Here is a 13,849-nt window from a genome sequence, read left to right as displayed (position 1 = left end):
CGGCTAGATGTATAAAGGAGCGTGTCCTTACCTGTTCACCCGCAAGCACACACACACACACACACACACACACACACACACACACACACACACACACACACACACACACACACACACACACACACACACACATACACACACACACACACACACACACACACACACACACACACACACACACACACACACACACACACGCGCGCGCGCGCGCACACACACGCGGGGCGCGCGCACACACGCGCACACACACACCCTGCCGGTCTGATGTATAATCCTCTGCTATTAAATCATTATGGGCCCAGTGGGGAGAGGCATTTCGAAGTGCTTTTTCATGCTTCCATTCTTAATGCGTCACAAAAGCCATGCCAGTCTACTGTGTTTGGCACTGCCACGCAGAAATACAGTAGCTGGCAGCAGCGGCAGCAGCAGTCACATCCTTATCCACCCGCTGGTGTGTGTCTCTTCTGTCCACCACCCCCCACTCTGCCTCTGCTCACCTCCCTTCACTCCTCTCCTCCTTTCTTCTTTCCCCACTCTGCCTCTCATTAAACTCTCCTCCTTCACTCCTCTCCTCCTTTCTTCTTTACCCACTCTGCCTCCCATCATTCCTCCTCCTTCACTCCTCTCGTCCTCCCTTCCTCACTCTGCCCACCCTCCTCTTTCTTTCCTTGCTTCCTCTCCTCCTTCTTTTCTCTCACTGCCTCCCCTCATCCATCCCCCCTTCTTTTCTTTCTTTTCTCACTCTGCCTTCCCTCACCTCCCCTCACTCCTCTACTACTTCCTTCCTTCCTTCCCCACTCTGTCTTTCATCATCCCTCCTCCTTCAGTCCTCTCTTCCTTCTATTCTGTCTCTGCCTCCCCTCATCCATCTCCGACTTCCTTTACTCCTTTCCTCACTGCGTCCACTCACCCCTTCCCCCACTCTTCTTTCCTTCCTTCCCTTCCCCACTCTGCCTCTCCTCCCTCCTACTTCACTCCTCTCCTCTTCCCTTCCCCACTCTGCCTCTCCTCCCTCCTACTTCACTCCTCTCCTCTTCCCTTCCCCACTCTGCCTATCATCAACCCTCTATCACTCCTCCTCCTCCTCCCTTCCTCATTGTGAATCTCCCTCTTCACTCCCTTCCCTCACTCTTCCTTCATTCTCCTCCTCCATTCTTCAGTCTGCCTCATCCCTCTGCCCCATCCTTCACTCCTCTCTTCCCACTCTCCTCCTTCCTTCCTTCCTTCCTTCCTCCTCCAGCCTCCCCACAAACCTCTGCTTCTCTCCTTCTTCCATTTGAACACTCTGGATGCTTTCGAATATGCTGATTCCCGTCCTCAAACTGTGCTTTTGGCCTCGCGCTTCGCTGATACCCCCCTATGTGGCCTCTGTGGCCTCCACTGTCAGCCAAGCAGCAACAACTTTTGGGGGACTATTCTTCATTCATCATCCCGATTGCAAATGAGAAAATGACATTAGAATTGCGCTTTTGCAAGATATTGGAATGCACATTTCTGTCATCAGTGACGTCATCACGAGGCCACAAGCAGGCAAGGGAGTTAGGGTATTAGAATGAACCCTCTCTCTTCTCTCTGACCCTCACTCCTCCTCCTTCCTTTCTCACTCTGCCTATCCTCCTCCCTCTCTCTCCCTCTCTCCTCTCCTCCCAGGGCCGGTTCTGGCTTATTTGGCACCCTAGGCGAGTTTGAGTTCTGGATAGCCTATCTACACTACCTACAGCATCACAAAGCATGGCAGCATAACAATTTTAATAAGCTACACATTTGTGCTGTCTATGATTCCAAACCAATTTAATTTCTGGACTGGAAATAGTGGTGCATTTGTGAGTAGGAGAATGAGAAGGGGGCTATCTATGTGTTTGAACTGGAGGGACAGGGTGAGAGAAAGGGAGAAGAGCTGTCACGCTTTTGAATTTCATAATATACAAAATATAGTAAATAGCCTCACTTGTCTGCAATACTACATCACTCAGCATGAAAACATGCTGTGCATGGTTCTGTTACATGATTAATGTAGGCCTATGTCATTCTGGTCTGGAAACAATGTTTTTTTTAAGCTTACAACAAACAGGTAATTCATTCAAGTGGATGGAAGGAGATATGGCAGCTAAAATTGTTCTAAACATGGCACCAGTCTTACTTTACATTGCTTGTCAACCTAAGCAAGTATTATGATGTCAGGTGGGTGTTAGTGAGTAGGCTACTAACAGCTACTTTACTGGATTTCATTGCTTGGCATACTTGGCTAATGTTAGCATGCTAACTAGCGATTTCTCAGATCAAAAGCAAAGCTCTTTTCCCCTCTAATTCCAAACAGTAGCCTCATAACTATTAGGCTTTCCATTATCACAAACGGTTGCTGATTAAATCACATAGTTCCAAAACACCCTCTGCAACTCCTGCATCATGCAATGACTTAGCCTGGTGAACCAGCGCCACCCGCTGGACGGCAAAATGTTTTGTCCACGGGTGGGTCTGGCCTCGCATAATGATTCAATGAAGCCAGAATGCCATGAATCTGGCAAACCAATTACAATGCAAAGATGTGTTTTGAATCAAAGCGGGCAGGGTTTTGAGGGAAGGTTGTTTTCATCAACAATCTTCGGATGTATTATGCATCGAGGCCAGACTAAATTAGACATCCACATTTAGTCTGGTTTATCAGGCTAGCAATGACTGGTTTAATGAGAACATAACAATTCTCCACCCAGCAGAGCAACACTGCTGTTGGCGCTTGCCCTCTCTGTCTCTCGAGTGAGTCTCCAAAATTCTATATATATGGCACGCTGTCACTCGTCCCGCCCCCTTTCTCAGGACTGTCTGTTTATTGGTTCACAGACTTCCCAGAGACAGTTGAAAGCAATATTACTATTGGCTGAGGGGCGTTTTGCCGTGAGGAGCGCTTTTCCCATGCTTTGTTGATTGCGACTTCATAAAAAAAACTCCATATCGCAAAATTACGCATCGGAGAGCGCCATTTCGGCGCTCCTTCTTCACATTGCGCCCTAGGCGACCGCCTAGCCGGCCTATGCTTAAAACCGGCCCTGTCTCCTCCTTTCTGCCTCACACAGTCTCTCTCTTCCCTCCCTCCCTGCTTCTCACCATCGTCCCTTTGAACAGCATATCTTCGTATCCTCTCGTTTTGGAACTTCGTATCCATCTCCCTCTTTTTCTCTCCTGTCGTATTTTCCTCTACGCTGCTGATTAAAGCAAGTCAGCACATTTTTGGAGGGAAAGGGAAGTAAGCTCATGTTCCAGCTCCCTTGCTGTTAAATAGTTGAGCTGTACCATTTTGGAATCCATTTTATCGACCTCCGCATCTGGCATTAGCTCCGCAGCTATTAGCTTAGCATAAATCATTGGGTCAGATAACATTACGTGAGACCAGGAGTATGCTAACTCCTCTAATCCCATCCATTGACTTATGGTAATGTAATAGGCAAAGTGCCACTGTCACATCTGGAGATTGGACTGGACTGATAGGGTGGATTAATGGATTTGAAAAATGGGCCATTTTCATTGAAATGTGGTGTTTCCTTTTAAGTACAAAATTGGCTTTGACTTAAAAATGCAAAAAAATGTCATACCTGGTCTTCTAATCAACCACATGTCTGTCACTGTGTGTGTGTGTGTGTGTGTGTGTGTGTGTGTGTGTGTGTGTGTGTGTGTGTGTGTGTGTGTGTGTGTGTGTGTGTGTGAGTGTGTGAGTGAGTGACTGAGTGTGTATGTCTCTCTGTGTGTGTATGTGTGTGTGTGTGTCCATGCACATATTGTGTGTGTCTGACTGTGTTTGTATGTATGTGTCTTTGTGTGCCCGTGTGTGCGTCTGTCTGTATATGTCTGTGTGAGTGTGTGCATGGTTTTGTCCACTGGGTGTGTGCCCGTATGTACTGTATGTACTGTATGACTGTGTGTGTGTGTGTGTGTGTGTGTGTGTGTGTGTGTGTGTGTGTGTGTGTGTGTGTGTGTGTGTGTGTGTGTGTGTGTGTGTGTGTGTGTGTGTGTGTGTGGGCGCGTGTGTGTGTGTGCGTGTGCGCGCTAGGGGTGTAAATATTAATCCATATGTATCTGTGCATCCATGTATCGGCCGACGATCGAATCGAATCGTATATTGTAGGGCATTCCTAAGTATTGAAAATAATCGAATCGATGGCCCCTGCCGAATGCCCTAGCATAATATAATAGAAGTGGGAAAAAAATCAAATCAAATCGTATCGTATCATGGGGCATTCTTCAGTATCGAAAATAATCGAATCACTGCCTTAAGAAATTGATGTCGAATCGTATCGTCATGGAGGCTGTGATTTACACCCCTAGTGTGCGCCTCCCTCCCCTCTCCCCCCCTCTCCAGACGCTGTCGGAGGAGCAGGAGAAGTACGAGTCGGAGCTGGCGCAAGTGAAGGAGAAATACGAGGAGGAGGTGCAGCGGCTGAAGGAGACGCAGGCCCAGGCCCTGGACCAGCTGACCGAGAAGCACATCGCCATGCAGGAGAGCGCACGCAACGCCGCAGAGAGGGAGAAGAATCAGCGGATAGCCGTGAGTACAGACAGTAGACATACACTGCATACAGTAATAACAAAAACAACAAGAACAACAACCAGCAACAAACAATACTGTAAACAATAATAAAAACACTGCCAAGAGAGAGAAGAACCAGAGGATCGCCGTAAGTACAGACAGTAGACATACACTGCATACAGTAATAACAAAATTAAAAACAACCAATAGCCGATAATAATAACACTGCCAAGAGGGAGAAGTACCAGAGGATCACTATATTGTTATTTATTGTTATTAATATAGTTATACATACACTGCATACAGGGACGGATTGAGATTCCATGAGCCATTTTGTTGTATATTTGTTTTTACTGGATTGTCAAAGAAGCATATTCATTGCTTGTACATTAATACTTAACACCAGTTATTAATTAATGTATGGGCATTAGCTGTGGTTTTGTTTATGCATGCTATACAAATACAAAATGGCTCAACGTGATTTGACTTGACTTGACAATATGAATAAATGTATGAAGTAATAGAAGAAGTGAAAGACAAGTTAAAACCCTCATTAGGCGCTACTGTGTATTTCTGTTTTTTAATCACCAAGCTTTCGGTCTCAAAGACCTTCCTCAGGGCAACATTTAATATTTCAACGTTTTTCAACAGTTCATCAAGACTAAATGAAAATTAAACAGTATACTGTGCCCAAATACAAAAAGGGATTGCATTGATTCACTGTGTTATATAGAGCAGTGGTTCTTAACCTTTTGCTCTAAATGCACCCCCTTACCTGTGCCCAAGACAAGCCGCGCACCCCCAACCCAAACTTCTACACGTGCATAGACACTAAAGAATGATTTAAGTGATTAATTTCAATGATTCTTGTTTGAGACATTAATCAATACCTCAATGACTTTACATGGGGATCAAAACGTGTTTTAATTTGATAATTATAATGTTCACTAGCAGAATTTTGGTCACAACCTCAACACAAACAAATTTCCGCGCACCCCCAGGGGGTGCCCGCACCCCTGGTTAAGAACCACTGATATAGAGGGTGTGAGAAGATCCCTTTTCACTAGACTGTATTCAAACCTTCTTAATTGCAATGCTTTTAATCTTTTGTGCACTAGAGACACAAGGGAATTTCTGGTGTATTTCTCGAACTGAAGTTTGATTTTGTCTATTTTGCTACCTTTAAACCCGTCAACCAACATGACACTCCAACCACAAAGCTTCTCCTAGCAGGAGAATTTTAAAAGTACGTCATGTGTCCAGTTTGATGATGAGCTTTGATAATGAATGATCATAGATTTAAAATTAGGTTTAGGATAAATGAGAATAGAGTTTGTACCTCATACATTAGGCAGACAAACAGTAGTTTCAAAAAGTTACTAATGTTCAGGTCTGGACTGGTGATCTTGTGTCCAGGGCATTTCCCGGTTGGCCAACAGTCTGCAGGGGCCAATGCTGATGGTTGTTTTTTTCATATAGACTGGCTCACGGTTTAGGGATAGCGGCCCATTGGTCTGTCTTCAGTAAAGACAGTGGACCTGAACCTATCGGGATACAGTATAAAAGCTGCCCCACCCTCATATTTTTAGGGACCAGTCGAAGGCATAAAGTCTCAAGCTGTTTTTTTATAAACCCAGTTCAGCCCTGGTAACATTTCAACAGTTTTCCAACAGTTCAGTGAGGCTACGCGATTCGAACATTAATCAAATAGTATAGTGGCTAGTTAAGTGTTGAAGATGAATTATGCTAATAGATGTGTGAGCGTGATGGGGATGGTGCCGTGAAGGGAAAGCTAATTAACCCCAGGGCCCTTTATCTGCCATGCTGTTTAAACTGCCCCCTGGGATATCTACTGATGGGAGAAGAGAAAACAAACCGTATCTGTAGACCTGCCATGGGGGCCACGGCCAGGGCCGGATTACCGCACAGGCTAGATATGGCTGCAGCCTAGGGGCCCCCACCTGCCAGGGCCCCCCCTGATTGGCCAAACATGGCAAAAAGAGAGAAATTTTGACATCTCTCGTTGAGTACTGTTGGTAGACATGTTTGGCATAATTACAAGTGGGTAATCAAGGATCTGTCTATGTAAATTTGATGTGGAATTTGGCTTTCAGGAGGGCCCACAGCTACCTGTTAGCCTAGGGGCCCCAGGCCATCTTAATCCGGCCCTGGCCACGGCCACTGGAATCAGCAATACTATAACCCTCTCAGCGAGAGCAGTGTGGACAGAGCTGCTTGCTGATCCCATAGGAAAAATGAATGTGTACCTTACTTCTATGTGAGGAGAATGATGAGTGGGGCGTTTTTTTGTAGCATTTGCCATATGAAGAATCGTTCGTACACATTCCATGTGCAGTGTTTATATATTTTGCAGTATACATGAGGGAACATGTCCATATACTGTATGAATCATTTTGTATGTTTTATACGGGTATATGGTAGTGGTGTCAACAATGATCGATTCGGCGATCCGAATCGATCCGGGGCATGGACGATCCAGATCCAGATCCGGCAAGTTCCAGAATCAATCTAGCAATTTTTTTAAGTTTCAATTACTTCCATGGATATTTCGGGGTCAAATGAATGTTAAATTAAATAAAAACACTTCAAAACATTGCAAGACTGATACAGACTGATACAGAAAACAGCCAATAAATTGTTGCTCAGTATCTGACTACTTGTATTTCCTCATCATGGCTGAACATTTGCTTTGCGTTCAGTAGAAATGTAATGCATTGCAATGCATTGTAGAATTGAATCGAATCGGATTGGATCTAATAGAATCGAATCGAATCGGATCTACTACCTCCCGAATCGTGATCGAATCGGATCGTGAGGGCGGTGCCGATCCACACCACTAGTATTTCTCCTATGGGTGTTAAACTGCCCCCCTGATGGGGGAAGACATACAGTATAGTGTCTGTGGACCTGCCATGGACCACTGGAATGAGCAACACCATAACTGTCGCAGTGAGAGCAGTTTGGACAGAGCCTAGCTATACAAATCTTACATGTAGAAATAAAATAAATGGGCCACTTTTGTAGAGTGTACCATATACATAGTACAACATTAGCCTGATCACCATTGACTTTCAAATCTCTTCGAGACTTGGTCTGACCAAGAGCATAATAATTAACGTTTCCCAAACGGCATGGTTGACCCGCCTCCCTTGGTTTGCTACTGGTTTACTGGTGTCCGAAAAAGTGGGTGGAATTACATTACATTACATTATTACATTACATTACATTACATTGCATTTGGCAGACGCTTTATAACCAAAGCGACTTTCAGAAGAGGACATAATCAAGCCAACATCACAAGCAAATACAAAGTGCACAGGAGATATACAGAACAAGTGCAATTACAAAAGAGGGTTTAGTTTTTTTTTTTTTTTTTTTTTATAATAAAGAGGAAATAATGAGAACACACACAAACACACACTCACAAACTAAACTAAACTAAACATAATGTCAGGATTCTGCCCTGGGGCAAGGCCAGTTCAATCATTAGTCTAGTAGATTCTCTCGAAAGAGGAATGTCTTTAGTTGTTTCTTGAAGGCTGCAAGAGAGGTGCTTAGTCTTGCTGCCTCTGGGAGACTGTTCCACCACTTGGGAACCACAACGGAGAACAATCTTGACTGGGAGTACCTAGAGCGACTGGATGGCAGAGCCAGACGGCTTGTGCTGGATGAGCGCAGATCTCTTCCAGTAACATAAGGCGTTAGTAGGTCCTTCAGATAAGCTGGGGCCATTCCTGTGATGGTTTTGTAGGCAAGGGTCAGTGCCTTGTGCTTGATCCGGGCGGCGATCGGTAACCAGTGCAACTCAATAAATAGAGGAGTAACATGGGTCCTTTTGGGTTGATTGAAGATCAACCGTGCCGCCGCATTCTGGATCATCTGCAGAGGCTTTAGCGCACAAGCAGGTAGACCTGTCATGAGTGAGTTGCAGTAGTCAACGCGGGACAGGACCGTGGCCTGGACCAGTCGTTGTGTAGAATATTGTGTCAGCACAGGTCTGATATTCCGTACGTTGGACATCTGGATTCGACAGGTCCGGGTGACCGAGTTGATGTAGTTGGAGCATGACAGCTCATCATCAATCATGACGCCAAGGTTTTTGGCGACTTTGCTTGGGGTCACGATGGTGGAGCCTATCTTGAGGTTGATGTTGTGACTGAGCGGCTCTTTAGCTGGGATCACCAGGAGCTCTGTCTTGGCCAGGTTCAGCTGTAGGTGGTGGTCCTTCATCCATGTTGACAAGTCGGTGAGGCAGGCAGAGATGCGTTCCGAAACCGTGGTGTCCTCTGGACGGAACGACAGGTACATCTGGGTGTCATCAGCATAGCAGTGGTAGGAGAACCCATGTGTTTGAATGACACGTCCCAGGGAGGACGTGTATATTGCAAACAGAAGGGGTCCCAGCACTGATCCTTGGGGTACGCCTGTGGAGAGGGTGTGAGTCGTAGGGTGTGAGTCGTAGACAGCTTCCCTTGCCATGACACACTGAAGGAATTCCCGATTTTTCCGGAGATCAGAAACAATATTTACATTGCTTTTGTCCTGACTTGTGTCACTAGGAGGGTGTGGCCTGGCTGGAACAACATAGCAATCATATGCATTCCATGTACGATGTTTATAGGTATCAGACCCATGGAATATTTTACAGTATTTGTGCCTTAGTTACTAGGAGGAAAATGAGAATTGGGCCACTCATATAGTATCGTATAGTAGTAATAGTATTTTTTTGTTTTAAATCTTTTTTCTCTATAGACATACTGTAGCTGGACAGAGCTGGCCAGCTGCAACATTGAGAGCTGTTTGGACAGAGCTAGCTGGCTGGCTGGCTGCAACAGTGGAATGGATTTTCCTGGCCGTGAATAACTCTGATAGCTATCAGTGTTTTGCACTTTGTAGTGCTTCTGGTGATTCGTGTTTGCTGGCTGTTTGGGGAAAGACTCTTGTTTCGTTTTTTTGGTAGGGTGTAAAGTAGGGAGTGAAAATATAATTTATTTTGTAAAATGTGTTCTTTTTATTACATGTAGTATTTGCCAAAGTGCTGCACAAAATGCAATAGATGAAACAAAATAGGAAATGCACACAGAAGTACTATAATAAAACTAAGATACATAACCAATAAGCACTCCTTCTTTGTCGATAGCAGACTGCCGGCATCTCTATGAAACAAGTTCAGTGTATGGACCACTGTCATGTTTGTCCTCTCCTGCTGTGTGTGTGTGTGTGTGTGTGTGTGTGTGTGTGTGTGTGTGTGTGTGTGTGTGTGTGTGTGTGTGTGTGTGTGTGTGTGTGTGTGTGTGTGTGTGTGTGTGTGTGTGTTGTGTGTGTGTGTGTGTGTGTGTGTGTGTGTGTGTGTGTGTGCGTGTGCGTGTGTGTGTGTGTGTGTGTGTGTGCGTGTGTGTGTGAGGCTGTGAGGCTGTGTGTGTGTGAGAGGCTGTGTGTGTCTGTGTGTTTGGGTCAGCGTCATATGATATGTTCTCTCCTCCTGCTGTGTGTTGCAGTGTCATCAGTATTTGAGTCATAAACATGAATCCCTAGCTCCCATGTGATAATCCGCTCACCCTGTCTTGTCCAATCCATTCCACTCTAGTGGATTTCAGAAAAAAAGCTCTAAAACCTCTGTATACTGACCATTCTGCAGACTATCAAAAAAACTACCGCAACATGGTCAGTGTGTGGTTTTCTTTCCGATCAGTGACTTATAGGTGATTTTCAACATACCTTCAAGGTGTGATTTGTAAAAAAAACATTGGAATTCGTACTGCAATGGATTTCAAAATGGACACTGTCTCTATGCCAGCTTGCCCCTGACAACGACTTGTTTCATGTGCATCCGAACAAACTGTGTTTTATTTTCCGTTTGCTTGCTAGACATTTTTCCAATAGACCAGAGGCACTAAATCGCACAGAATGCCTAGTTCCACCGTAGTCCCTGTCACACATTGGAAATCGATAATAACCAGGGGGATTGAAGACATCAATCACAGTAGCAGGGCTGTGTGGCTACGGTTGATTTTGTCTGCTGTGTTGGTATCACACTGCTCATGTGTAGTAGTTATCATTACAAATGTGCTGTGATTGTTCTTTTGTGTGTTATTATTGTTGGTGCTGTGTTATTACTTTGTGCAGTACTAATGATTATGCTATCACACAATAGTGGTATACTGTATATGCTACGGTATGTGATGTTGGACATTTTTGTTATAGGGGGATTCTGTGGTGTCTACGAAGATTCTGTGATGTTATTCTCTAATGGGAGCTATTGTTTGGTGTTGGCCACACTGGTATTGTAGTGTCTGTACTGTTATTTTTGAGGCTGTGTTGTTGTTGGTAATACACCTAGTGTAATTAGACTCTGTGCTATACTGTAGTTGTTAACCTTATGCTGATCAATTCTTTATTCTATTACTGTCTGTACGGCGGCACAGTTATTGGTAGCCTATGCCTGTGCTAGTATTGTTGATCCTCTGTGTCTATCACATTACATTTAATACAGGGTTATTTACAGGATATTGGTTGCAGTCCGTGGAACAATGTGGGGTTAGGTTTCTTGCTCAAGGGCACTTCAGCCATTGCCTGGCTCTTGCCCGACCAGTAGTTCCATGCAGCTTCGTGAGCTCCACTACTAGGTGTTCAGCCATGGATGGAGGAGTAGGAAGAGGTGAGGGTGGGATTCAAACCTGCAATCCTCTGACATGAAGACCACATCCCTAAACCCTAGGCCACAGGTGCTGATGAAGCATTGTTATTGTTGACACTTATTGATGATTCTGTACTGATATATGATGATCATTTGCTGTTATCTTATCTCTTATAATGTACAGTTATGGTTCATAATTTCCCTCTGGGATGTGGACTGTTTGCAGGGGGGACTCGCACACAGGATGACAAACTCAAACAAATCAGATTTTTCAGATCATGTTTTGTTTTTTTTAACTTTGTGAAGCCCAGAAGGTCCCCCTGGACTTTCCTCGGTGCAAAGTCTGTTTCCTCAGTGCAAAGTCTCTGTGGGTGTGAGCATGACTGCTACCGCTCTACTGTGCTATAACCACACACTCCAGTGTTCTTTATTACTATTGGTGGTGGCAGGAAATGGGACAACAGTATGAGATTTAGGGTTACTACCATGGCCTCCCGTTCAGTATCTCTGGGTTATTTAGTGTTGCTGTCTATTTGGTGTTTTTGCTGTTTTGTTAATTTGCTGTAGTTTTTCACTATCTGTGTATTTTAGTGTTGCTGTCTATTTGGTGTTGTTCTTTTGTTTATCTTTTGTAGTTTTTTATTATCTGTGGTTTATTTAGTGTTGTTGTTGTTGTTGTTGTTGTTGTTGTTGTTGCTGTTGTTGTTGTTGTTGTTGTTTATTTGTGGTTGTTTGTGTTGTTCCTGGCAGGACATGGCTCAGCAGTATGAGATCCGGCGTCTCTCTCTGGAGGAACAGCGGAACCACCTGCAGCAGCAGCTGGAGAACCTCCGAGAGGAGCTCAGCGCTAAAGTGGGCATCGCCAACCAGGAGGTAAAGCCCAACTGGGAAACTCCCATTGCCATTGTGACACAGCACTCCATAGCACACAAGTGTTCACTGCACACTACACACAACGAAATTACATTCATGCCTCACCCGTGCAAGGTGGGCAGCTCCCAATGGCGTTCCAAGGGAGCAGTGCGGCGGGACGGTACCATGCTCAGCGTACCTCAGTCATGGAGGAGGATGGGGGAGAGCACTGGTTAATTACTCCCCCCCACCAACCTGTCGGGTCGAGAGTCGAACTGGCAACCTTTGGGATACAAGTCTGACGCCCTAACCGCTTACCCATGACTGCCCTGGTACAGAACACTTACCTCCAGAATTGAATGGAATTGAATTGAATTGAATTGAACTAAATGCTAATGCTGGGCATTGCCAGGAGGTAGGGATTCTGGAACACTTATTACCAAATTAGGCATCACTAAACAGGAGGTCTAGAACACTCTTATCTGTAGAATAGAGCAGAATAGAATAGAATAGAATAGAATAGAATAGAATTCAACGCCAAAAAATGCATCACCAACCAGGAGGTAAGGAACACTCCTGTCTCTTGAATAGAATAGACTAGAGTTCAAGAGAGTCCTGACAGCCAGTCCCCACACAGCGAAATTCCGCTCCGCTCTCATTGACTTAAAATGGGGGCGATATCGCACTTGACAGCGCAGGGGCAGAGCAATCCCGCCGCGGGGCGGCATTTGATATAGGCGAGTTCTCTATATCATGCAAATTAGATGGTCCAATAACCAATCATATGGGCGTAAAGGTAGCAAGGGCGGGAGTTACAAAAAAATTCGAAAAACATGGCGGCGATTTCTGTGATTTCCAACATCACGTTTTTGCTTAATTTAAAGACCCTAAATACTTATAAATGTCAAGACTACCACGGACTGATGTACAAATGCACCATGAACTTATGTCACACAAATAGGTTACCCAACATTGTCATTTGATCACTCGATGTTTAAAGCCAACCCTGGTAAGCTAATGTTAGCATTTTACCAGAACCAGGCAGCTACAAGCTTATATTAGACTACTTCTTGTACTTCTACTACTTCTAGAAGCGTAGTTAGCCCCGGGGAGAATTTGATGGGAGTATTCGTGACCACACCCCCAGCGCGATATTCCGCTCGGCAAAAAACGCCTGGCAGTTTGCCATGTGGGGACTAGGCGTTAGGCACAAGCCTTCAATATAGGTACAGGTGGGAGGCAGGAAAAGGATGAAAGGATCAAGGATGAAAGTTCAGAAAACGCCAAAGAAGGCATCTGCAAAATGGAATGCTTTACCTACTGTACAGAGATACAACACTATTTGTTTTTTTTTAATGTTTGTTTGTTTGTCTGTCAAGATTGTCTTCATATATTTTCCATTTCTTACAGTTTTTAATTTTACTGTCATTTCTGAAATGCTGGACAGGACAAGCGATTTAGCTCAGAATTTTAAGAGTTGCAACACGAAGCTATGGAGGGCTTAAAGAGACTACGGAATACTGGCAATGCCCCATGTCTCCAGTTTAATTTACTGGCTTTTCTTTCCCCATTGTTCATTGTGCATTTTTATTTTTGTTCCATCAACCTGTCAGCATGGGTTGGAAATCAAAACAAGTGCTATACAAAACAGAACAGCACGGAACAGTCGGAAGCATATGTTCGATACACAGTGTGTTATTTCATTCTGGTGGGAATTATTTAAGGCTTGAGTAAGTAACTCTTCGATATACTTAGTCAGCAGTAGAGCTGAAAACTCTGTGTGTTGCCTCCATTTCTCTATCGATCTCCAAGCTTAGCTT

The 13,849-nt window shown here is 44.6% G+C and overlaps 1 protein-coding gene across 1 annotated transcript in view; it reads left to right on the top strand.

The window, feature by feature from the left end:
• Window positions 1-13,849, top strand: part of fam184aa (family with sequence similarity 184 member Aa) — a 102,282-nt gene that overhangs the window by 22,391 nt on the left and 66,042 nt on the right. The window contains exons 9-10 of the mRNA XM_063224097.1: window positions 4,352-4,537; window positions 11,928-12,050. Of these exons, the coding sequence (XP_063080167.1) occupies window positions 4,352-4,537; window positions 11,928-12,050 (309 nt within the window). The remainder of the gene's footprint in view (window positions 1-4,351; window positions 4,538-11,927; window positions 12,051-13,849) is intronic.

This window comes from Engraulis encrasicolus, chromosome 19, assembly GCF_034702125.1.
Source record: "Engraulis encrasicolus isolate BLACKSEA-1 chromosome 19, IST_EnEncr_1.0, whole genome shotgun sequence".
NCBI lineage: Eukaryota > Metazoa > Chordata > Actinopteri > Clupeiformes > Engraulidae > Engraulis > Engraulis encrasicolus.
The sequence above is the reverse complement of the archived record's forward strand: the minus strand, read 5'-3'. Positions and strand labels throughout refer to the sequence as shown.